Source organism: Procambarus clarkii, unplaced genomic scaffold, assembly GCF_040958095.1.
Source record: "Procambarus clarkii isolate CNS0578487 unplaced genomic scaffold, FALCON_Pclarkii_2.0 HiC_scaffold_539, whole genome shotgun sequence".
Classification (NCBI taxonomy): domain Eukaryota; kingdom Metazoa; phylum Arthropoda; class Malacostraca; order Decapoda; family Cambaridae; genus Procambarus; species Procambarus clarkii.
Window position 1 is genome coordinate 77,608 of NW_027189572.1, and position 27,624 is coordinate 105,231.

A 27,624-nucleotide genomic window follows, 5' to 3' on the forward strand; every position below is an offset into this window, starting at 1 on the left:
TCTTAGGCCTCACACTCCTACACAAACGTCATATTTGGGGTACACTAGTCAACCAAGCGAACCAGTACAAGAGAGAACCTGCCAGAGTCTGGGGAAAGATCAGACAACTCCTAGTATCGTCAAAGACGCCGCTGTCGCTCCTCAGCTATACATATACTGATGACAACAACGAGGCAATGACCACCAGAGTGGAAGATGCACACCTGCAGGCTAATCTTAGGGGATTAGTTTGGGAGGAAATCTTTACAGAAAACAACAGCCAAATTAACAATGACAACCACCGTACAGTCGACCAATGAGTTGCTGAAAATGTGGAGAACCTGTCTAGCAGGCCTCTAGTTGACACCGCACTCCTCGACCCTGACCACCCGATCACTCGATCCATCACCTTACGGGAGCTGATAGAAGTATTAAAGAAAACGAGGAACAAAGCGCCAGGTTTGTCAGGAATAACAGTCAACCAACTGATGTGTCTACCTCTAAACTACCTGCAGTCCCTGATCAATGTCTTCAACGCCATCCTCGTCTCAGGCCACTACCCACAAGTATTTAAAACTACCAAAATGATATTTATCCCGAAGCCAGGCAACAGCAGACATGTCACTGGAAACCATAGGCCTATCTCCCTGTTGGAGTCGACAGGAAAGTGCTTTGAGAAAATACTGTCAAATCGTATTAACTATTACATGGAGTACCACCATCTGTATACAGAAAAACAGTTTGGTTTCAGGAACCACAGATCAACGCAACATGCCATCAACATCATTTATGAGGCAGAACGCCGGTATCAGGAAACAGCACCAGACAGCATTAATAGCAACCAGAGATGTCAACAAGGCCTTTAACAGTCTATGGCATAATGGTCTGCTCTTCAAGCTGCAATCCTTACCACACCACAACTGGACCCTCCTAAGACTAGTACAAATAATTCTAAGCCATAGAACAATAATTCCAATGTTTAACAATGAGGAAGCTGAAGCCTTTATCCCGACAGCAGGAGTTCCTCAGGGATCGTGCATCAGCCCACTCCTCTTCAATCTCTTTGTAAACGATTTGCCACGCCCCATTACCACGCCCTATTGCCACACAATATTGCCACGCTCTATTGCCACGCCCTATTGCCACACCCTATTTATAACGACACTATTATCACTCAATTCGCGGACGATGTCATCCATGTAGTGTCGTGGATGCCTGCTGGCCAAGGAACTAAACAACATTCAGTCATAAGGAAGACGAAAGAGGAACTAGCAGCCACAGCAAGTTGGGAACAAGACTGGAAAATCGTGACAAACTCTAACAAGATTCAACTGTGCTCGGTGGGCAGCTGGGCTAGTACACTTGGGGTCATCAACATTGTGGCACGTTAATACAGGTACAGAACTCCACCACAATTCTGGGCTACGTAATATCGAGACTTGAATTCCACTGAGCATATCAATAAGAAAGTAGCCTTAGCCAAAGCACAACTAGCTCGGCTGTGCAGATTCACAGCATGTGAAGCTACATCTATACAGAATGCTTATTCGACCCATCCTGGAATACCCCATACATCCCGCTTGCTCTTACTAAACAGTCAAATATGTTGAAACTTTAAAGGGCTCTAAATAGAGCACTCAGATTTGTAGCAGGAGTGACACTTGCTGAGAAAATTCGGACCGACAGACTCGACATCCAATTAAAGATAGAACCGTTGAATAGACGTCTCCACAAACTCTCAGTAAAGCAGGTATACAAAATGAAGTACACCAACTTACCACATGGTGACGATCCCTTTACGGTATACAACACTATTAACTATGAGACACGAGACCAGCCCCCACAGTACAAGGAGGATGTCACTACAACAGAGAGTCAGCCACGGCCCAGAATACTTAGTAACCCACCACGTGAGGACGATGAGGAATGGGAACCATTATACATCTAACAGGCACGAACTATGAACTAACAAGTCAACATCAGACACCAATATCTCTACCAACCAGGACAAAATCATTGTGTACATCACCTACAACCCCACATCTGCAAGTCACCACAGCACTGCTCTCCAGGTGTGGCACCAAGACTATAACTCTGTCCTCGCATGGCAACTTCTCTCCTCCTGTTGTGCAACAGCTACAGCTTCCTGCTACTGGCACCCAGCAATCATTAATAAAAAAAAAATAAAAAATAAATCACCATCATCATCTATGAGTGCAGTCTTCCCTCGCCATCAATTCACATATCAACTCATATCACTCCATAATCACTCTCAATGCCAAAGTGGTTGGGCCACTACCCAGTCCTCCCCACTCTTTGCCCAACCTCCTAATCCTCCTTCATGTTTTCCTAAATCCTTCGCGTGCCTCTTCCATCCCTGCTTGCCAGCTCTTTGGACATTTTCGCTTCGCCTCGGCTCCTGGGTCCTCGCGGGTACTAGCCACACTGTACCATGACCTTCAGAGTTAAGGTTCCTAGAGAACCACGCATTCGGACGAGATGAAACACTCACCGCCGCGACCAACACCGTACCCGACGATATCCAGCAGGACGACGAGGGTGTCGTCCTCTCTGGCTCCTCTGAAGACGACCCTGAACGCCTGTTCACACCTGCCGCCACGTCTGTACACTATGAAGGGACCATCTTGGCTAGGAGAGTCAGCTCGGGGATCACCGAGCACGAGGTGGACGTCATCCTGGACAACATCAACTCTGAAAACGTCAACATGACAGCTGTCTCAGCCAAGATCACCACCACCAACAACAAACACACTCGCTCCACCTTGATAGTGACCTTGAGGTTATCTTGAGGTTACCTTCACTACAGCTGCCGCAGCGGACCTGGCCGCCGCCACCACAGGATTTAGGTCTTAGGCGTCAACACACCACCTGCTTCAGTACACATGGAAGGTTATTACGAGGGAAGCCAGTGCTACAAGTGCTACCAGTACTCTCACGAGACCAGGAAGTGCCCTCAGAGTGTGAATAAGTGCAGAGTTAGTGCCCAGGACCACCACTATAAACAGTGTCGCGTCACGCGTTGTGTAGGTGATGACCATATTGCCATACCTCATCTGTGTCCTGTGCACAATGATGACATTAAGAAGTTGCGAGAGCTGGAGGGGCTTCTGAGGCTCGCCGAGCTCCCTCACCGTTCAACTTGCCTGTAACGCTATACTATTAGTGACTTTAGGTATTGTATGTATTTGCTCTATCTATAAATCCAACATTAGCTTTGTAAATCAACTATCTATGTACTTTTCACGAATAAAAAAATATTTATTTATTTATTATTTACTTGCAAGCCGCCATTTTCTCGGAGCTCCCGGGAAAAGGAGCCGCCCAGCAGCGTCCCAGCCAATGGGGACCCAGCATGCAGTCCGGCAGCCAGCCAGTCAACCAATCACCGACCCAGCCTTCATCACCACCAGACTCCAGCCAATCGTCGACCCAGGTTTCGCCACGGCAGGTACCGGCTACTTCCACCGACCTTAACACTACATATTATATTACATGTTTAGCGAGTAAAATTACTGGCTCCAATTACTGTGAATTTGTGAGGACTGTCAACGTCCTGTACGAGGCTGACGGTCTCCAGACCATTACCGTGCCTGATGAAGTCTTCCCCACCTCGGCCTCAGCTTCCACCTCAGTTCCTGACCCTGACATTACTGTAAACACTGCCACTCTTGTAGACCCGCTGTCAGTCACTGTTCCTCCCACTACACCAGCTGCTGCTGCTGACCCTACACCAGCTGCTGCTGACCCTACACCACCTGCTGCTGCTGACCCTACACCAGCTGCTGCTGACCCTACACCACCTGCTGTTGACCCCTACACCAGCTGCTGCTGACCCCTACACCACCTGCTGCTGACCCCTACACCACCAGCTGCTGCTGCTGACCCTACACCACCTGCTGCTGACCCCTACACCAGCTGCTGCTGACCCTACACCACAAGCTGCTGCTGACCCCACACCACCTGCTGCTGACCCCTACACCAGCTGCTGCTGACCCTACACCACCAGCTGCTGCTGCTGACCCTACACCACCAGCTGCTGCTGCTGACCCTACACCACCTGCTGCTGACCCTACACCACCTGCTGCTGCTGACCCTACACCACCTGCTGCTGACCCCTACACCAGCTGCTGCTGACCCCTACACCACCTGCTGCTGACCCCTACACCACCAGCTGCTGCTGCTGACCCTACACCACCTGCTGCTGACCCCTACACCAGCTGCTGCTGACCCCTACACCACCTGCTGCTGACCCCTACACCACCTGCTGCTGACCCCACACCACCTGCTGCTGACCCCTACACCAGCTGCTGCTGACCCTACACCACCAGCAGCTGCTGCTGACCCTACACCACCAGCTGCTGCTGCTGACCCTACACCACCTGCTGCTGCTGACCCTACACCAGCTGCTGCTGCTGACCCTACACCAGCTTCTGCTGCTGACCCTACACCACCTGCTGCTGCTGACCCTACACCAGCTGCTGCTGCTGACCCTACACCACCTGCTGCTGACCCTACACCAGCTGCTGCTGCTTACCCTACACCACCAGCTGCTGCTGCTGACCCTACACCACCTGCTGTTGCTGACCCTACACCAGCTGCTGCTGCTGACCCTACACCACCTGCTGCTGACCCTACACCAGCTGCTGCTGCTGCTGACCCTACACCACCAGCTGCTGCTGACCCTACACCACCTGCTGCTGACCCTACACCAGCTGCTGCTGACTCTATACCAGCTGCTGCTGACCCTACACCACCTGCTGCTGACCCTACACCAGCTGCTGCTGACCCTACACCACCTGCTGCTGACCCTACACCAGCTGCTGCTGACCCTACACCAGATGCTGCTGCTGACCCTAGACCACCAGCTGCTGCTGACCCTACACCACCAGCTGCTGCTGACCCCACACCACCAGCTGCTGCTGACCCCACACCAGCTGCTGCTGCTGACCCTACACCACCAGCAGCTGCTGACCCTACACCAGCTGCTACTGCTGACCCCTACACCACCAGCTGCTGCTGCTGCTGACCCCTACACCACCAGCTGCTGCTGCTGCTGCTGACCCCTACACCACCAGCTGCTGCTGCTGCTGACCCCTACACCACCAGCTGCTGCTGCTGCTGACCCCTACACCACCAGCTGCTGCTGCTGCTGACCCCTACACCACCAGCTGCTGCTGCTGCTGACCCCTACAACAGCTGCTGCTGCTGACCCTACACCACCAGCTGCTGCTGCTGCTGACCCCTACACCACCAGCTGCTGCTGCTGCTGACCCCTACACCACCAGCTGCTGCTGCTACTGACCCCTACACCACCAGCTGCTGATGCTGCTGACCCCTACACCACCAGCTGCTGCTGCTGCTGACCCCTACACCACCAGCTGCTGCTGCTGCTGACCCCTACACCACCAGCTGCTGCTGCTGCTGACCCCTACACCACCAGCTGCTGCTGCTGTTGACCCATACACCAGCTGCTGCTGCTGACCCTACACCACCAGCTGCTGCTGCTGACCCCTACACCAGCTGCTGCTGCTGACCCCTACACCAGCTGCTGCTGCTGCTGACCCCTACACCAGCTGCTGCTGCTGCTGACCCCTACATCACCAGCTGCTGCTGCTGCTGACCCCTACACCACCAGCTGCTGCTGCTGCTGACCCCATCACAAGCTGCTGCTGCTGACCCTACACCACCAGCTGCTGCTGCTGACCTCTACACCAGCTGCTGCTGCTGACCCCTACACCAACTGCTGCTGCTGACCCCTACACCAACTGCTGCTGCTGACCCCTACACCAACTGCTGCTGATGACCTATACACCACCTGCTGCTGACCCCACACCACCTGCTGCTGACCCCACACCACCTGCTGCTGACCCCACACCACCTACTGCTGCTGACTCTACACCAGCTGCTGCTGGCCCTACACCAGCTGCTGCTGACCCTACACCAGCTGCTGCTGACCCTACACCAGCTGCTGCTGACCCTACACCAGCTGCTGCTGACTCTACACCAGCTGCTGCTGACCGTACTCCAGCTGCTGCTGACCGTACACCAGCTGCTGCTGACCGTACACCAGCTGCTGCTGACCCTACACCAGCTGCTGCTGACCCTACACCAGCTGCTGCTGACCCTACACCAGCTGCTGCTGACCCTACACCAGCTGCTGCTGACTCTACACCAGCTGCTGCTAACCGTACTCCAGGTGCTGTTGACCCTACACCAGCTGCTGCTGACCCTACACCAGCTGCTGCTGACCGTACTCCAGGTGCTGCTGACCGTACACCAGCTGCTGCTGACCGTACACCAGCTGCTGCTGACCGTACACCAGCTGCTGCTGACCCTACACCAGCTGCTGCTGACTCTACACCAGCTGCTGCTGACCGTACTCCAGGTGCTGCTGACCCTACACCAGCTGCTGCTGACTCTACACCAGCTGCTGCTGACCGTACTCCAGGTGCTGCTGACCGTACACCAGCTGCTGCTGACCGTACACCAGCTGCTGCTGACCGTACACCAGCTGCTGCTGACCCCACACCAGCTGCTGTTGACCCCACACCAGCTGCTGCTGACCCCACACCAGCTGCTGCTGACCCTACACCAGCTGCTGCTGACCGTACACCAGCTGCTGCTGACCCTACACCAGCTGCTGCTGACCCCACACCAGCTGCTGCTGACCCTACACCAGCTGCTGCTGACCGTACTCCACCTGCTGCTGACCATACACCAGCTGCTGCTGACCCCACACCACCAGCTGCTGTTGACCCCTGTTACGGTGCCCTCTCCTATTTCTTTCGTTTGTCGGCTTAAAGAGTCATATCAGCTCTCCCTACTGATTCTCTGAGGTTCAGGGAATCTAATGATATATGTGGCGACCAGACCGGCTGCCATTTAATGGAAGGAGGTTACATTATAAGTTGTAAATAAGGAGAAATTGGCGCCCTGATATAAAATGAAACAGTATCCCCTACGGCAGATATGACCTTTTGGAAGGGACATTAACCGATCGCGGATTGGCCGACGTGGGTCGCGGTCGTCCAATCAGGGCCCGCCATGACGTCACCGAGTGCCCCGGGCGGCGCCAATGTGAGAGTTGATCTGACCTTGGAAGCGACAGGACGCGCCTCGGTCTGCTCTCAAGGATTAGAGGCTCTACAAGCCTTATTCAGTGGATTGACTAGCCATCGCAGCCCACCATCAGTTATTGGAGACCCTGCAGGCCTAGCTGTGACCGGGTCACATCCACTGAGAATCTTGGAAGGACGACACCGTGCAGAGGACAAGGAGCAACGCCTTGTGGAAGGGGCGAGTGTGGGAAAAATAGTGATTAGCTCAGCGCCCATCGATGAACCAGGATTGGGGGCAGCTGAGTCTCAGGGATTGGAACGGTGACGACGCGAAGGCTCCACGACACCTGAGGACCTGTGGAACGTCCTGGATCGTCAAGGATCGACCCAAGGAAGCGTGGGAACCTCACACCATCGAGGGACAGGCGTCGTGAGCCAGGAATGTAAGGTAGATCATTTTCCCTCCCATTACCCCTTGTGTGAGTAGGCTAGTTAGGCCACAATATTTGCTTATGTATGTGGCAACAGGACTTTAATTCTTTAGTAGTAGAATAGGCTGCAAGGTAGCTTGAGTGCAGGACTGTCAGAGGGGACAGTGTGTAGGGATGGCAGTATAGTGAAGAAGAGGCGCCGACGTGGTGAAGAGGCCCTCCTGTGAGAGTGTGGGACTCCTATCTTCCTGCCCAGTTGAAGGAGTGTTGGAGGTCGTGGAAGAAGAGGCTGACAATCTCCAGACTTATTATCCATATTTCCATATTCATGTATTACTTGTGATTGTGTGTGTGTGTTCGTGTAATTTGCATCAGTAAATTCACACATTTTATCACTGTGTTTGAGTGTGCCTCCATTTATGATATTTCTCTATGAGCATACACGAAGGTTATCATAGTACCACCTAGGGAACACTACGTTCTCTATAGCAGTTCTTATTGCCTGGAGGGTGGTAAAGACAGCACAGACTTACATAAAAGTGTACCCTTAGCCATCCGATCAGTATCGGTGCCTGAATGGTGGCAACTATTAACGTAGTGGCTATAGAGAGGTAAAGCCACACAGACCTTCCTGGGAGAGTACCCTGGGCCAACAGTCTAGTAGCAGATCTATGGGAGTAGCAACCTTCTGGCTACAAACAATATATAATACACACACTGAACTGCATTGCTGGGGTGCAGATATAATAACCCAGCTGGCGACCTTGCTAAGAGGAAGATAGAGAAGACAGGCGGGAAAGGAGTTCCTGCAACCTTTTTTGTCTGGCAGGCAAGACTCAGGGAGGTTATGGTTATAGGTAAGCCTGAGTCTTCCTTCACTCCCCCACGGGTCTAGGCCGGAACTGTTAACAGCAGTTTCCCCGTGTTTGACTGAAGGGCTTCCAGGGTGAATCAGTGGCACCCCCTTTTGTGGTGGAAGCAAAGACCTGCGGAGGTGGGCATTGTTGGTCCTCTCTTGTGTGACCAAGGAGACTCCGGTGAATCCAGGGAGTCGGAGGGGCTGAGTATTTGAGCCTTTTGAGCCCCTAGCAGCCGAGGGTTAGCAGAGCCCCGACCGGACCACCTCCACGTGACAGAGAACAGGCGACCTTGCCAGGATTCGAACCCCAGTAGCCAAGAACTGGGAACTTCGCCAGGAAGGGTGGATCAAACTACAGTGTGGCCCAAATTTCAAGACAAGGTTGCCAGGGTACTAATACAGTGTGGCCAGTGAATTCAGTGGTACTGTTACTCAACCAGCTAAGGGACTGAAACGGTGAAATTAGTGCCTACTAACTTGTCTGTGCTGTCGTGTATGCTCAATGATATAGAGATGGAGGAAGACAAAATAAAGAAATTTATTGACACAAGGGACGAGAGAATTTTGGAAGAGTGTACCAAGGCCCAGCTCCAACAAGTGGCAAACCACTTTGGGATCAGGTTGAGGACGACTAAGGTAGCAGAGCGAAGGATAGAGATCATGGCACAGCTCACAGCTCGAGAGGAAGCGACGGGAGAGGAGCCATCTCAAGAGGAGCCGTCCCGAGGAGAGCCGTCGCAAGGTGAACTGTCCCGACTAGGGCCACCCCAAGCGCCTACCAGTGTGGAGAGAATTCACAGTGAACTTGGGAGCAGTGGAAGGTCCAGCTGTAGTAAGAGGAGCCTGCAACTGGAAATAATGAAGATGCAACTGGAAGCCCAGCTGCGACGAGAGGAGAGAGAAGCGCAAATGCAGCGAGAGGAACGTGCGGCTGAGCTGCAGCGAGAGGAACGTGCGGCTGAGCTGCAGCGAGAGGAGCGAGAAGCTCGGCTGCAGCGAGAAGAAGGATAGAGACAACTGCGACTGGAGGAGATAAAGGCAAAGAAAGAAGTCGAATTGCGTCGCGTTGAACGTGGTCTGCCCTCACTACCTGCACGGCGGGATGACCTCAAGGTAAGGGAACGTGACTTACCTACGTTCGAACCACAGGAAGCTGAGGCGTTCTTCGAACACTTTGAACGGATAGCAACTCTGAAGGAGTGTCCGGAAGATGATTGGGCTGCTCTGGTCCAGGGCAGGTTGACTGGTGAGGCCCGGGAAGCCTATAACATGCTGGACCTAGAGGAGTGTACTAGTTATGACGCGATTAAGAATGCGGTGCTCCACTCATTCCGGCTGACTCCGGAGATGTACCGGAAGCGGTTCAGAGAGTGTACAAGAGCGTCGGGAAAGACTTACGCCGAGACCGCCAGGGATATGGAACCGAAATTCCTACGATGGTTGAAGGCGGAGGAAACGGAGTCGGCGGATGATATCAAACGACTGATAGTGATGGAGAAGTTTATGTCGGTGCTCCATCCTGAGTTGCGAGTAAGGGTGAGAGAAGCAGGTATTAAGGACCTGAAGGCTGCAGTGGACCGAGCCGACATGCTGGAGGAGGCACTACATCTCAGGAGGGAGGGGCCACCCAGACACTCGCCTTACCCCAGGTCGGGAGGGAACTTTAGGAGTTCAGGAGGAGCGAGGACGGGTGGGGACTCTCCCAAGAGTAGTGTACCCAATGAGGTAACCCAGTTCAAGAGCTCAAGAGACGCGGGGAGGAAGCCCCAAGCTGTGAGCAGTAGACCTAGCTCGGGAGCAAGTGCTGCAGTCCCGGACACGACGACAGGGAGTCCAAGGAGGACCCAGGGGACGTCTGCAAGTGGTACCGCCAGAGTGACTAGCGAGTGGCCGCCCAGGGGAGGCAGCCGATGCTACAACTGTGGCGTGAGAGGACATTATGCCCGCGAGTGTGAGGAGCACCAAAGGAATATGGGACTAATGTTGGAAGAGGAGAGAGTGTTTGTTCTCACTCCATATTATAGTGGACCCAACGTGAATGGTTGGGAAATGAAGTTGGGTGAACATCCCTTCGTTTTTGGGGCCAACGTGAAGTTTGGAAAGTCAGACCCAGTGGAGGTTGCCGTGCTTCGAGATACGGGTGCTGACATAAGTATGGTGACCAGGAGTATTCTCCCCAAGGAATTTAATGATTCACCTGTAGGAGTGGTGAGGATACGCAGTGTGGGGGAGGAATACAGGTTGCCACTTCACGAAGTACAGCTGATGGCCGACTGCGGAGTCGAGAAAGCTATAGTAGCTGTAGCCCCTAAATTACCCCTAGAGCATGTACAGATGGTGCTGGGTAATGACCTCAGAGGAGGCAGGATACAACCCGATTGGGCCAGGAGTGCCTATGTTGCAAGCAGCGGTACAACCCTGCCGGGTGAGGTATCGGTCGTTCCAGATGGTAGTGAGGAAGCCGACTTCGCCAGGGGAAACGTCGCCAGAGACGACGACAACGAGGGCGAGAGTGCAGAAAGGTCGTCGGAGGTTGTGGGAAACCCCGACGAAGCCCTCCGACTAAGCCTGATGATGTGTGTGGAGGAGTGACGAGGAGCAGCCGTACAAACGCCTGGGGCAGTGAAGAGGCTGCAGACCGCACTCCCTCCATACAGAAACGTGAATAAAGAAAGCTCAGTGGATGAGCGAACGGCGGTGAAGGGCAGAGTGGAGGAGCCACAAACGCCTGGGGCGGTGAAGAGGCTGCAGACCGCACTCCCTCCATACAGAAACGTGAATAAAGTAAGCTCAGTGGATGAGCGAACGGCGGTGAAGGGCAGAGTGGAGGAGCCACGACGCAGTGCACCCTATGCCGGCCAGATGAATAGTGGTAGGTGCAAGATGAAGCACCGTGGTGAGGTGAGCCACAGGGAGGTGGATGAGCCCAATCACGAACCGGAGAAGACGTCTGCAGGGAAGAGAATCTCATGGAGGAGTGAAGATGTTCGTCGGGAACGAAGGAGCGAGTGGTATAGGAAAGGCAATACGAAGAAAGCAGGGAATAGGTACACCCAGGATAGGCGCCAGCCTAACCAGAGGGGCATTGGGCCATCGCAAAAGCCTAGTGTGGAAGAGAGGAAGCTGCTGGATGGAGTACAGGTTACAAGTGCCACTGTGAGGAGACAACGCACCTATGGGAGAAGAGGAACCGAGAAGAAAGAAGATTGGCGAAGAGGAGATCATGAGAGGAAACATGGAGTACCTGTAGGACGTGGTGGAAGTGCAAGACTATCTCGGAGTGCACGACGCGGTGGAGGCGCTGCATGCACTGAATCTTACAGTGGTAACGAGCCGTGGGAGTACACTCGTAGCCACGGAGAGAGGATTTCTTGTAGGTGTTCAGGGAACACCCATCACACCCGGTCCTATGCGAGGTGGAGATACAATGAGGCAAGTAACTGGCAAGGTGGTATGAGCCACGTCACCAACTGGAGGAGTGACACTTCAGGAACGGAGGGAGCAAGAGTATAGGTTGCCCTCTTGAGTGCCGCTCTTCCGATATGACTCTTATTTTAAGGGGAGGGGTATGTTACGGTGCCCTCTCCTATTTCTTTCGTTTGTCGGCTTAAAGAGTCATATCAGCTCTCCCTACTGATTCTCTGAGGTTCAGGGAATCTAATGATATATGTGGCGACCAGACCGGCTGCCATTTAATGGAAGGAGGTTACATTATAAGTTGTAAATAAGGAGAAATTGGCGCCCTGATATAAAATGAAACAGTATCCCCTACGGCAGATATGACCTTTTGGAAGGGACATTAGCCGATCACGGATTGGCCGACGTGGGTCGCGGGCGACCAATCAGGGCCCGCTATGACGTCACCGAGTGCCCCGGGCGGCGCCAATGTGAGAGTTGATCTGACCTTTGAAGCGACAGGACGCGCCTCGGTCTGCTCTCAAGGATTAGAGGCTCTACAAGCCTTATTCAGTGGATTGACTAGCCATCGCAGCCCACCATCAGTTATTGGAGACCCTGCGCTTCTGGGAAGCAAATAAGGAACCAAGTTCATTGAGCAGAGAAGTGCCAAACTTGGAAAATAGTCGGCGACGACGCTGGGGCGGCGCCGCTGGACGTGAGGTCTGGAAGGTGCGGTGGGCAGGCCTAGCTGTGACCGGGTCACATCCACTGAGAATCTTGGAAGGACGACACCGTGCCTATGACAAGGAGCAACGCCTTGTGGAAGGGGCGAGTGTGGGAAAAATAGTGATTAGCTCAGCGCCCATCGATGAACCAGGATTGGGGGCAGCTGAATCTCAGGGATTGGAACGGCGACGACGCGAAGGCTCCACGACACCTGAGGACCTGTGGAACGTCCTGGATCGTCAAGGATCGACCCAAGGAAGCGTGGGAACCTCACACCATCGAGGGACAGGCGTCGTGAGCCAGGAATGTAAGGTAGATCATTTTCCCTCCCATTACCCCTTGTGTGAGTAGGCTAGTTAGGCCACAATATTTGCTTATGTATGTGACAACAGGACTTTAATTCTTTAGTAGTAGAATAGGCTGCAAGGCAGCTTGTGTGCAGGACTGTCAGAGGGGACAGTGTGTAGGGATGGCAGGACAGTGAAGAAGAGGCGCCGACGTGGTGAAGAGGCCCTCCTGTGAGAGTGTGGGACTCCTGTCTTCCTTGCCCAGTTGAAGGAGTGTTGGAGGTCATGGAAGAAGAAGCTGACAATCTCGAGACTTATTATCCATATTTCCATATTCATGTATTACTTGTGATTGTGTGTGTGTGTTCATGTAATTTGCATCAGTAAATTCACACATTTTATCACTGTGTTTGAGTGTGCCTCCATTTATGATATTTCTCTATGAGCATACACGAAGGTTATCATAGTACCACCTAGGGAACACTACGTTCTCTATAGCAGTTCTTATTGCCTGGAGGGTGGTAAAGACAGCACAGACTTACATAAAAGTGTACCCTTAGCCATCCGATCAGTATCGGTGCCTGAATGGTGGCAACTATTAACGTAGTGGCTATAGAGAGGTAAAGCTACACAGACCTTCCTGGGGGAGTACCCTGGGCCAACAGTCTAGTAGCAGATCTATGGGTGTAGCAACCTTCTGGCTACAAACAATATATAATACACCCACTGAACTGCATTGCTGGGGTGCAGATATAATAACCCAGCTGGCGACCTTGCTAAGAGGAAGATAGAGAAGACAGGCGGGAAAGGAGTTCCTGCAACCTTTTTTGTCTGGCAGGCAAGATTCAGGGAGGTTATGGTTATAGGTAAGCCTGAGTCTTCCTTCACTCCCCCACGGGTCTAGGCCGGAACTGTTAACAGCAGTTTCCCCGTATTTGACTGAAGGGCTTCCAGGGTGAATCAGTGTCACCCCCTTTTGTGGTGGAAGCAAAGACCTGCGGAGGTGGGCATTGTTGGTCCTCTCTTGTGTGACCAAGGAGACTCCTGTGAATCCAGGGAGTCGGAGGGGCTGAGTATTTGAGCCTTTTGAGCCCCTAGCAGCCGAGGGTTAGCAGAGCCCCGACCGGACCACCTCCACGTGACACCCCACACCAGCTGTTGCTGACCCTACACCAGCTACTGACCCTACACCACCTGCTGCTGGCCCCACACCAGCTGCTGTTGACCCTACACCAGCTGCTGCTGACCCCACACCAGCTGCTGCTGCTGACTCCACACCAGCTGCTGCTGCTGACCCCACACCAGCTGCTGCTGCTGACCCCACACCAGCTGCTGCTGCTGACCCCCCCTCCAGCTGCTGCTGCTGACCCCCCACCAGCTGCTGCTGCTGACCCCCCACCTGCTGCTGCTGCTGACCCCTTACCAGCTGCTGCGGCTGACCCTACACCAGCTGCTGCTGACCCTACACCAGCTGCTGCTGACCCTACACCAGCTGCTGCTGCTGACCCTACACCAGCTGCTGCTGCTGACCCTACACCAGCTGCTGCTGCTGACCCTACACCACCAGCTGCTGCTGACCCTACACCACCTGCAGCTGACCCCACACCCGCTGCTGCTGACCCTGCACCAGCTGCTGCTGACCCCACACCAGCTGCTGCTGCTGACCCCACATCAGCTGCTGCTGACTCTACTCCAGCTGCTGCTAACCCTACACCATCTGCTGCTGACCCCACACCACCAGCTGCAGCTGACCCCACACCAGCTGCTGCTGACCCTGCACCAGCTGCTGCTAACCCCCCACAAGCTGCTGCTGCTGACCCTACACCAGCTGCTGCTGACCCTACACCAGCTGCTGCTGACTCTACTCCAGCTGCTGCTGACCCTACACCACCTGCTGCTGACCCTACACCAGCTGCTGCTGACTCTACTCCAGCTGCTGCTGACCCTACACCAGCTGCTGCTGACCCTACACCACCTGCTGCTGACCCTACACCAGCTGCTGCTGACCCTACACCAGCTGCTGCTGACCCTACACCAGCTGCTGCTGACCGTACTCCAGCTGCTGCTGACCGTACACCAGCTGCTGCTGACCGTACACCACCTGCTGCTGACCCCACACTACCTGCTGCTGACTCTACACCAACTGCTGCTGACTCTACACCAGCTGCTGATGACCCCACACCAGCTGCTGCTGACCCCACACCAGCTGCTACTGACCCCACACCAGCTGCTGCTGACCCCACACCACCTGCTGCTGACCCCACACCACCTGCTGCTGACCCCACACCACCTGCTGCTGACCCCACACCACCTGTTGCTGACCCCACACCACCTGCTGCTGACCCCACACCACCTGCTGCTGACCCCACACCACCTGCTGCTGACCCCACACCACCTGCTGCTGACTCTACACCAGCTGCTGCTGACCCCACACCACCTGCTGCTGCTGACCCCACACCACCTGCTGCTGCTGACCTCACACCACCTGCTGCTGACCCCACACCACCTGCTGCTGACCCCACACCAGCTGCTGCTGACCCCACACCACCTGCTGCTGCAGACCCCACACCAGCTGCTGCTGCTGACCCCACACCACCTGCTGCTGCTGACCCCACACCACCTGCTGCTGCTGACCCCACAGCAGCTGCTGCTGCTGACCCCCCTCCAGCTGCTGTTGCTGACCCCCCACCAGCTGCTGCTGCTGACCCCCCACCAGCTGCTGCTGCTGACCCCTTACCAGCTGCTGCTGCTGACCCTACACCAGCTGCTGCTGACCCTACACCAGCTGCTGCTGACCCTACACCAGCTGCTGCTGCTGACCCTACACCAGCTGCTGCTGCTGACCCTACACCAGCTGCTGCTGCTGACCCTACATCACCAGCTGCTGCTGACCCTACACCACCTGCAGCTGACCCCACACCAGCTGCTGCTGACCCTACATCAGCTGCTGCTGACCCCACACCAGCTTCTGCTGACTCTATTCCAGCTGCTGCTGACCCTACACCACCTGCTGCTGACCCCACACCACCAGCTGCTGCTGACCCCCCACCAGCTGCTGCTGCTGACCATACACCAGCTGCTGCTGACCCTACACCAGCTGCTGCTGACTCTACTCCAGTTGCTGCTGACCCTACACCACCTGCTGCTGACCCTACACCACCTGCTGCTGACCCTACACCAGCTGCTGCTGACCCTACAGCAGCTGCTGCTGACCGTACTCCAGCTGCTGCTGACTGTACACCAGCTGCTACTGACCGTACACCAGCTGCTGCTGACCGTACACCAGCTGCTGCTGACCGTACACCAGCTGCTGCTGACCCTACACCAGCTGCTGCTGACCCTACACCAGCTGCTGCTGACTCTACACCAGCTACTGCTGACCGTACACCAGCTGCTGCTGACCGTACACCAGCTGCTGCTGACCGTACACCAGCTGCTGCTGACTCTACACCAGCTGCTGCTGACCGTACTCCAGCTGCTGCTGACCGTACACCAGCTGCTGCTGACCGTACACCTGCTGCTGCTGACCCTACACCACCTGCTGCTGCTTACCCTACACCACCTGCTGCTGCTGACCCTACACCACCTGCTGCTGACCCTACACCACCTGCTGCTGCTGACCCTACACCAGCTGCTGCTGCTGACCCCACACCAGCTGCTGTTGACCCCACACCAGCTGCTGCTGACCCCACACCAGCTGTTGCTGACCCTACACCAGCTGCTGCTGACCGTACTCCAGCTGCTGCTAACCCTGCACCAGCTGCTGCTGACCCCACACCACCAGCTGCTGTTGACCCCACACCAGCTGCTGCTGACCCTACACCAGCTACTGACCCTACACCAGCTACTGACCCTACACCACCTGCTGCTGGCCCCACACCAGCTGATGTTGACCCTACACCAGCTGCTGCGGCTGACCCCACACCAGCTGCTGCTGCTGACCCCACACCAGCTGCTGCTGCTGACCCCACACCAGCTGCTGCTGCTGACCCCCCTCCAGCTGCTGCTGCTGACCACCCTCCAGCTGCTGCTGCTGACCCCCTACCAGCTGCTGCTGCTGACCCCTTACCAGCTGCTACTGCTGACCCTACACCAGCTGCTGCTGACCCTACACCAGCTGCTGCTGACCCTACACCAGCTGCTGCTGCTGACCCTACACCAGCTGCTGCTGCGGACCCTACACCAGCTGCTGCTGCTGACAATACACCAGCTGCTGCTGCTGACCCTACACCACCAGCTGCTGCTGACCCTACACCACCTGCAGCTGACCCCACACCAGCTGCTGCTGACCAAACACCAGCTGTTGCTGACCATACACCAGCTGCTGCTGACCCCACACCAGCTGCTGCTGCTGACCCCACACCAGCTGCTGCTTACTCTACTCCAGCTGCTGCTGACCCTACACCACCTGCTGCTGACCCCACACCACCAGCTGCTGCTGACCCCCCACCAGCTGTTGCTGCTGACCCTACACCAGCTGCTGCTGACCCTACACCAGCTGCTGCTGACTCTACTCCAGCTGCTGCTGACCCTACACCACCTGCTGCTGACCCTACACCAGCTGCTGATGACTCTACCCCAGCTGCTGCTGACCCTACAACAGCTGCTGCTGACCCTACACCACCTGCTGCTGACCCTACACCAGCTGCTGCTGACCCCACACCACCTGCTGCTGACCCTACACCACCTGCTGCTGACCCCACACCACCTGCTGCTGACCCTACACCACCTGCTGCTGACCCCACACCACCTGCTGCTGACCCCACACCACCTGCTGCTGACCCCACACCAGCTGCTGCTGCTGACCCCCCTCCAGCTGATGCTGCTGACCCCCCACCAGCTGCTGCTGCTGACCCCCCACCAGCTGCTGCTGCTGACCCTACACCAGCTGCTGCTGCTGACCGTACACCAGCTGCTGCTGCTGACCCTACACCACCAGCTGCTGCTGACCCTACACCACCTGCAGCTGACCCCACACCAGCTGCTGCTGACCCTACATCAGCTGCTGCTGACCCCACACCAGCTGCTGCTGACTCTACTCCAGCTGCTGCTGACCCTACACCACCTGCTGCTGACCCCACACCACCAGCTGCTGCTGACCCCCCACCAGCTGCTGCTGCTGACCATACACCAGCTGCTGCTGACCCTACACCAGCTGCTGCTGACTCTACTCCAGCTGCTGCTGACCCTACACCACCTGCTGCTGACCCTACACCAGCTGCTGCTGACTCTACTCCAGCTGCTGCTGACCCTACACCAGCTGCTGCTGACCCTACACAACCTGCTGCTGACCCTACACCAGCTGCTGCTGACCCTACAGCAGCTGCTGCTGACCGTACTCCAGCTGCTGCTGACTGTACACCAGCTGCTGCTGACCGTACACCAGCTGCTGCTGACCGTACACCAGCTGCTGCTGACCCTACACCAGCTGCTGCTGACCCTACACCAGCTGCTGCTGACCCTACACCAGCTGCTGCTGACCCTACACCACCTGCTGCTGACCCTACACCAGCTGCTGCTGACTCTACTCCAGCTGCTGCTGACCCTACACCAGCTGCTGCTGACCCTACACAACCTGCTGCTGACCCTACACCAGCTGCTGCTGACCCTACACAACCTGCTGCTGACCCTACACCAGCTGCTGCTGACCCTACAGCAGCTGCTGCTGACCGTACTCCAGCTGCTGCTGACTGTACACCAGCTGCTGCTGACCGTACACCAGCTGCTGCTGACCGTACACCAGCTGCTGCTGACCCTACACCAGCTGCTGCTGACCCTACACCAGCTGCTGCTGACCCTACACCAGCTGCTGCTGACCCTACACCACCTGCTGCTGACCCTACACCAGCTGCTGCTGACTCTACTCCAGCTGCTGCTGACCCTACACCAGCTGCTGCTGACCCTACACAACCTGCTGCTGACCCTACACCAGCTGCTGCTGACCCTACAGCAGCTGCTGCTGACCGTACTCCAGCTGCTGCTGACTGTACACCAGCTGCTGCTGACCGTACACCAGCTGCTGCTGACCCTACACCAGCTGCTGCTGACCCTACACCAGCTGCTGCTGACCCTACACCAGCTGCTGCTGACCCTACACCAGCTGCTGCTGACTCTACACCAGCTGCTCCTGACCGTACTCCAGCTGCTGCTGACCGTACACCAGCTGCTGCTGGCCGTACACCAGCTGCTGCTGACCGTACACCAGCTGCTGCTGACCCCACACCAGCTGCTGTTGACCCCACACCAGCTGCTGCTGACCCCACACCAGCTGTTGCTGACCCTACACCAGCTGCTGCTGACCGTACTCCAGCTGCTGCTGACCCTACACCAGCTGCTGCTGTCCCCACACCACCAGCTGCTGTTGACCCCACACCAGCTGCTGCTGACCCTACACCAGCTACTGACCCTACACCAGCTACTGACCCTACACCACCTGCTGCTGACCCCACACCAGCTGCTGTTGACCCTACACCAGCTGCTGCTGCTGACCCCACACCAGCTGCTGCTGCTGACCCCACACCAGCTGCTGCTGCTGACCCCACACCAGCTGCTGCTGCTGACCCCCCTCCAGCTGCTGCTGCTGACCCCCCCTTCAGCTGCTGCTGCTGACCCCCTACCAGCTGCTGCTGCTGACCCCTTTCCAGCTTCTGCTGCTGACCCTACACCAGCTGCTGCTGACCCTACACCAGCTGCTGCTGACCCTACACCAGCTGCTGCTGACCCTACACCAGCTGCTGCTGCTGACCCTACACCAGTTGCTGCTGCTGACCCTACACCAGCTGCTGCTGCTGACCCTACACCAGCTGCTGCTGCTGACCCTACACCACCACCTGCTGCTGACCCTACACCACCTGCAGCTGACCCCACACCAGCTGCTGCTGACCATACACCAGCTGCTGCTGACCATACACCATCTGCTGCTGACCCCACACCAGCTGCTGCTGCTGACCCCACACCAGCTGCTGCTGACTCTACTCCAGCTGCTGCTGACCCTACACCACCTGCTACTGACCCCACACCACCAGCTGCTGCTGACCCCCCAACAGCTGCTGCTGCTGACCCTACACCAGCTGCTGCTGACCCTACACCACCTGCTGCTGACCCTACACCAGCTGCTGCTGACCCCACACCACCTGCTGCTTACCCTACACCACCTGCTGCTGACCCCACACCACCTGCTGCTGACCCTACACCACCTGCTGCTGACCCTACACCAGCTGCTGCTGACTCTACACAAGCTGCTGCTGACCGTACTCCAGCTGCTGCTGACCGTACACCAGCTGCTGCTGACCGTACACCAGCTGCTGCTGACCGTACACCAGCTGCTGCTGACCGTACACCAGCTGCTGCTGACCCCACACCAGCTGCTGTTGACCCCACACCAGCTGCTGCTGACCCTACACCAGCTGCTGCTGACTCTACCCCAGCTGCTGCTGATCCAACAACAGCTGCTGCTGACCCTACACCACCTGCTGCTGACCCTACACCAGCTGCTGCTGACCCCACACCACCTGCTGCTGACCCTACACCACCTGCTGCTGACCCCACACCACCTGCTGCTGACCCTACACCACCTGCTGCTGACCCCACACCACCAGCTGCTGCTGACCCCCCACCTGCTGCTGCTGCTGACCCTACACCAGCTGCTGCTGAACCTACACCAGCTGCTGCTCACTCTACTCCAGCTGCTGCTGACCCTACACCACCTGCTGCTGACCCTACACCAGCTGCTGCTGACTCTACCCCAGCTGCTGCTGACCCTACACCAGCTGCTGCTGACCCCACACCACCTGCTGCTGACCCTACACCACCTGCTGCTGACCCCACACCACCTGCTGCTGACCCCACACCACCTGCTGCTGACTCTACACCAGCTGCTGCTGACTCTACACCAGCTGCTGCTAACCCCACACCAGCTGCTGCTGACCCCACACCAGCTGCTGCTGACCCCACGCCTCCTGCTGCTGACCCCACACCACCTGCTGCTGACCCTACACCAGCTTCTGCTGACCCCACACCACCTGCTGCTGCTGACCCCACACCACCTGCTGCTGCTGACCCCACACCACCTGCTGCTGACCCCACACCACCTGCTGCTGACCCCACACTAGCTGCTGCTGACCCCACACCACCTGCTGCTGCAGACCTCACACCACCTGCTGCTGCTGACCCCACACCACCTGCTGCTGCTGAGCCCACACCACCTGCTGCTGCTGACCCCACACCACCTGCTGCTGCTGACCCCACACCACCTGCTGCTGCTGACCCCACACCACCTGCTGCTGCTGACCCTTCACCAGCTGCTGCTGCTGACCCTACACCAGCTGGTGCTGCTGACCCCACACCACCTGCTGCTGCTGAGCCCACACCACCTGCTGCTGCTGACCCCACACCACCTGCTGCTGCTGACCCCACACTACCTGCTGCTGCTGACCCCACACCACCTGCTGCTGCTGACCCTTCACCAGCTGCTGCTGCTGACCCTACACCATCTGCTGCTGACCCTACACCAGCTGCTGCTGACCCCACACCACCTGCTGCTGACCCTACACCACCTGCTGCTGACCCCACACCACCTGCTGCTGACCCCACACCACCTGCTGCTGACTCTACACCAGCTGCTGCTGACTCTACTCCAGCTACTGCTAACCCCACACCAGCTGCTGCTGACCCCACACCAGCTGCTGCTGACCCCACGCCTCCTGCTGCTGACCCCACACCACCTGCTGCTGACCCTACACCAGCTTCTGCTGACCCCACACCACCTGCTGCTGCTGACCCCACACCACCTGCTGCTGCTGACCCCACACCACCTGCTGCTGACCCCACACCACCTGCTGCTGACCCCACACTAGCTGCTGCTGACCCCACACCACCTGCTGCTGCAGACCTCACACCAGCTGCTGCTGCTGACCCCACACCACCTGCTGCTGCTGAGCCCAAACCACCTGCTGCTGCTGACCCCACACCACCTGCTGCTGCTGAGCCCACACCACCTGCTGCTGCTGACCCTTCACCAGCTGCTGCTGCTGACCCTACACCACCTGCTGCTGCTTACCCTACACCACCTGCTGCTGCTGTCCCTACACCACCTGCTGCTGCTGACCCTACACCACCTGCTGCTGCTGACCCTACACCACCTGCTGCTGCTGACACTACACCACCTGCTGCTGCTGACCCTACACCAGCTGCTGCTGCTGACCCTACACCACCTGCTGCTGCTGACCCTACACCACTTGCTGCTGCTGACCCTACACCACCTGCTGCTGCTGACCCTACACCACCTGATGCTGCTGACCCTACACCACCTGCTGCTGCTGACCCTACACCACCTGCTGCTGCTGACCCTACACCACCTGCTGCTGCTGACCCTACACCACCTGCTGCTGCTGACCCTACACCACCGCTGCTGCTGACCCTACACCAGCTGCTGCTGCTGACCCTACACCAGCTGCTGCTGCTGACCCTACACCAGCTGCTGCTGCTGACCCTACACCAGCTGCTGCTGCTGACCCTACACCACCTGCTGCTGCTGACCCTACACCACCTGCTGCTGATGACCCTACACCACCTGCTGCTACTGACCCTACACCACCTGCTGCTGCTGACCCTACACCAGCTGCTACTGCTGACCCTACACCAGCTGCTGCTGCTGACTCTACACCAGCTGCTGCTGCTGACCCTACACCACCTGCTGCTGCTGACCCTACACCACCTGCTGCTGCTGACCCTACACCACCTGCTGCTGCTGACCCCACACCACCTGCTGCTGCTGACCCTACACCACCTGCTGCTGCTGACCCTACACCACCTGCTGCTGCTGACCCTACACCACCTGCTGCTGCTGAACCTACACCAGCTGCTGCTGCTGACCCTACACCAGCTGCTGCTGCTGACCCTACACCAGCTGCTGCTGCTGACCCTACACCAGCTACTGCTGCTGACCCTACACCAACTGCTGCTGCTGACCCTACACCAGCTGCTGTTGCTGACCCTACACCAGCTGCTGCTGCTGACCCTACACCAGCTGCTGCTGCTGAGCCTACACCAGCTGCTGCTGCTGACTCTACACCATCTGCTGACCCTACACCAGCTGCTGCTGCTGACCCTACACCAGCTACTGCTGCTGACCCTACACCAGCTGCTGCTGCTGACCATACACCAGCTGCTGCTGCTGACCCTACACCAGCTGCTGCTGCTGACCCTACACTAGCTGCTGCTGCTGACCCTACACCAGCTGCTGCTGCTGACCCTACACCACCAGCTGCTGCTGACCCTACACCACCTGCAGCTGACCCCACACCAGCTGCTGCTGACCCTACATCAGCTGCTGCTGACCCCACACCAGCTGCTGCTGACCCCACACCAGCTGCTGCTGCTGACCCCACACCACCTGCAGCTGACCCCACACCAGCTGCTGCTGACCCTACATCAGCTGCTGCTGACCCCACACCAGCTGCTGCTGACCCCACACCAGCTGCTGCTGCTGACCCCACACCAGCTGCTGCTGACTCTACTCCAGCTGCTGCTGACTCTACTCCAGCTGCTGCTGACCATACACCACCTGCTGCTGACCCCACACCACCAGCTGCTGCTGACCCTACACCAGCTGCTGCTGACCCTTCACCACCTGCTGCTGACCCTACACCAGCTGCTGCTGACCCTACACCAGCTGCTGCTGCTGACCCTACACCACCTGCTGCTGATGACCCTACACCACCTGCTGCTACTGACCCTACACCACCTGCTGCTGCTGACCCTACACCAGCTGCTACTGCTGACCCTACACCAGCTGCTGCTGCTGACTCTACACCAGCTGCTGCTGCTGACCCTACACCACCTGCTGCTGCTGACCCTACACCACCTGCTGCTGCTGACCCTACACCACCTGCTGCTGCTGACCCCACACCACCTGCTGCTGCTGACCCTACACCACCTGCTGCTGCTGACCCTACACCACCTGCTGCTGCTGACCCTACACCACCTGCTGCTGCTGAACCTACACCAGCTGCTGCTGCTGACCCTACACCAGCTGCTGCTGCTGACCCTACACCAGCTGCTGCTGCTGACCCTACACCAGCTACTGCTGCTGACCCTACACCAACTGCTGCTGCTGACCCTACACCAGCTGCTGTTGCTGACCCTACACCAGCTGCTGCTGCTGACCCTACACCAGCTGCTGCTGCTGAGCCTACACCAGCTGCTGCTGCTGACTCTACACCATCTGCTGACCCTACACCAGCTGCTGCTGCTGACCCTACACCAGCTACTGCTGCTGACCCTACACCAGCTGCTGCTGCTGACCATACACCAGCTGCTGCTGCTGACCCTACACCAGCTGCTGCTGCTGACCCTACACTAGCTGCTGCTGCTGACCCTACACCAGCTGCTGCTGCTGACCCTACACCACCAGCTGCTGCTGACCCTACACCACCTGCAGCTGACCCCACACCAGCTGCTGCTGACCCTACATCAGCTGCTGCTGACCCCACACCAGCTGCTGCTGACCCCACACCAGCTGCTGCTGCTGACCCCACACCACCTGCAGCTGACCCCACACCAGCTGCTGCTGACCCTACATCAGCTGCTGCTGACCCCACACCAGCTGCTGCTGACCCCACACCAGCTGCTGCTGCTGACCCCACACCAGCTGCTGCTGACTCTACTCCAGCTGCTGCTGACTCTACTCCAGCTGCTGCTGACCATACACCACCTGCTGCTGACCCCACACCACCAGCTGCTGCTGACCCTACACCAGCTGCTGCTGACCCTTCACCACCTGCTGCTGACCCTACACCAGCTGCTGCTGACCCTACACCAGCTGCTGCTGCTGACCCTACACCAGCTGCTGCTGCTGACCCTACACCAGCTGCTGCTGCTGACCCTACACCAGCTGCTGCTGCTGACCCTACACCAGCTGCTGCTGCTGACCCTACACCAGCTGCTTCTGGTGACCCTACACCAGCTGCTTCTGCTGACCCTACACCAGCTGCTGCTGCTGACCCTACACCAGCTGCTGCTGCTGACCCTACACCACCAGCTGCTGCAGACCCTATACCACCTGCAGCTGAGCCCACACCAGCTGCTGCTGACCCTACACCAGCTGCTGCTGACCCCACACCAGCTGCTGCTGACCCCACACCACCTGCTGCTGACCTCACACCACCTGCTGCTGACCCTACACCAGCTGCTGCTGACCCCACACCAGCTGCTGCTGACCCCACACCAGCTGCTGCTGACCCCACACCAGCTGCTGCTGACCCTACACCAGCTGCTGCTGACCCCACACCACCAGCTGCTGCTGACCCTACACCACCTGCTGCTGACCCTTCACCACCTGCTGCTGACCCTACACCAGCTGCTGCTGCTGACCCTACACCAGCTGCTGCTGCTGACCCTACACCAGCTGCTGCTGCTGACCCTACACCAGCTGCTGCTGCTGACCATACACCAGCTCCTGCTGCTGACCCTACACCAGCTGCTGCTGCTGACCCTACACCAGCTGCTGCTGCTGACCCTACATCAACTGCTGCTGCTGACCCTACACCACCAGCTGCTGCTGACCCTACACCACCTGCAGCTGACCCCACACCAGCTGCTGCTGACCCTACATCAGCTGCTGCTGACCCCACACCAGATGCTGCTGACCCCACACCAGCTGCTGCTGCTGACCCCACACCAGCTGCTGCTGACTCTACTCCAGCTGCTGCTGACTCTAAACCAGCTGCTGCTGACCCTACACCACCTGCTGCTGACCCCACACCACCAGCTGCTGCTGACCCTACACCAGCTGCTGCTGCTGACCCCCGACCAGCTGCTGCTGCTGACCCTACACCAGCTGCTGCTGACCCTACAACAGCTGCTGCTGAATCTACTCCAGCTGCTGCTGACTCTACTCCAGCTGCTGCTGACCCTACACCACCTGCTGCTGCTTACCCTACACCACCTGCTGCTGCTGTCCCTACACCACCTGCTGCTGCTGACCCTACACCACCTGCTGCTGCTGACCCTACACCACCTGCTGCTGCTGACCCTACACCACCTGCTGCTGCTGACCCCACACCACCTGCTGCTGCTGACCCTACACCACCTGCTGCTGCTGACCCTACACCACCTGCTGCTGCTGACCCTACACCACCTGCTGCTGCTGAACCTACACCAGCTGCTGCTGCTGACCCTACACCAGCTGCTGCTGCTGACCCTACACCAGCTGCTGCTGCTGACCCTACACCAGCTACTGCTGCTGACCCTACACCAACTGCTGCTGCTGACCCTACACCAGCTGCTGTTGCTGACCCTACACCAGCTGCTGCTGCTGACCCTACACCAGCTGCTGCTGCTGACCCTACACCAGCTGCTGCTGCTGACTCTACACCATCTGCTGACCCTACACCAGCTGCTGCTGCTGACCCTACACCAGCTACTGCTGCTGACCCTACACCAGCTGCTGCTGCTGACCATACACCACCTGCTGCTGCTGACCCTACACCACCTGCTGCTGCTGACCCCACACCACCTGCTGCTGCTGACCCTACACCACCTGCTGCTGCTGACCCTACACCACCTGCTGCTGCTGACCCTACACCACCTGCTGCTGCTGAACCTACACCAGCTGCTGCTGCTGACCCTACACCAGCTGCTGCTGCTGACCCTACACCAGCTGCTGCTGCTGACCCTACACCAGCTACTGCTGCTGACCCTACACCAACTGCTGCTGCTGACCCTACACCAGCTGCTGTTGCTGACCCTACACCAGCTGCTGCTGCTGACCCTACACCAGCTGCTGCTGCTGACCCTACACCAGCTGCTGCTGCTGACTCTACACCATCTGCTGACCCTACACCAGCTGCTGCTGCTGACCCTACACCAGCTACTGCTGCTGACCCTACACCAGCTGCTGCTGCTGACCATACACCAGCTGCTGCTGCTGACCCTACACCAGCTGCTGCTGCTGACCCTACACTAGCTGCTGCTGCTGACCCTACACCAGCTGCTGCTGCTGACCCTACACCACCAGCTGCTGCTGACCCTACACCACCTGCAGCTGACCCCACACCAGCTGCTGCTGACCCTACATCAGCTGCTGCTGACCCCACACCAGCTGCTGCTGACCCCACACCAGCTGCTGCTGCTGACCCCACACCAGCTGCTGCTGACTCTACTCCAGCTGCTGCTGACTCTACTCCAGCTGCTGCTGACCATACACCACCTGCTGCTGACCCCACACCACCAGCTGCTGCTGACCCTACACCAGCTGCTGCTGACCCTTCACCACCTGCTGCTGACCCTACACCAGCTGCTGCTGACCCTACACCAGCTGCTGCTGCTGACCCTACACCAGCTGCTGCTGCTGACCCTACACCAGCTGCTGCTGCTGACCCTACACCAGCTGCTGCTGCTGACCCTACACCAGCTGCTGCTGCTGACCCTACACCAGCTGCTGCTGCTGACCCTACACCAGCTGCTTCTGGTGACCCTACACCAGCTGCTTCTGCTGACCCTACACCAGCTGCTGCTGCTGACCCTACACCAGCTGCTGCTGCTGACCCTACACCACCAGCTGCTGCAGACCCTATACCACCTGCAGCTGAGCCCACACCAGCTGCTGCTGACCCTACACCAGCTGCTGCTGACCCCACACCAGCTGCTGCTGACCCCACACCACCTGCTGCTGACCTCACACCACCTGCTGCTGACCCTACACCAGCTGCTGCTGACCCCACACCAGCTGCTGCTGACCCCACACCAGCTGCTGCTGACCCCACACCAGCTGCTGCTGACCCTACACCAGCTGCTGCTGACCCCACACCACCAGCTGCTGCTGACCCTACACCACCTGCTGCTGACCCTTCACCACCTGCTGC

The 27,624-nt window shown here is 57.8% G+C and overlaps 1 protein-coding gene across 1 annotated transcript in view; it reads left to right on the top strand.

Moving 5' to 3' along the window:
• Positions 1–3,352: 3,352 nt before the first annotated feature.
• LOC138361637 (uncharacterized) overlaps positions 3,353–27,624 on the top strand; it is a gene marked incomplete at its 3' end in the record, with an annotated part of 47,215 nt that continues 22,943 nt past the window's right edge. Inside the window, exon 1 of the mRNA XM_069320861.1 lies at positions 3,353–3,681. Within this exon, the coding sequence (XP_069176962.1) occupies positions 3,353–3,681 (329 nt within the window). The remainder of the gene's footprint in view (positions 3,682–27,624) is intronic.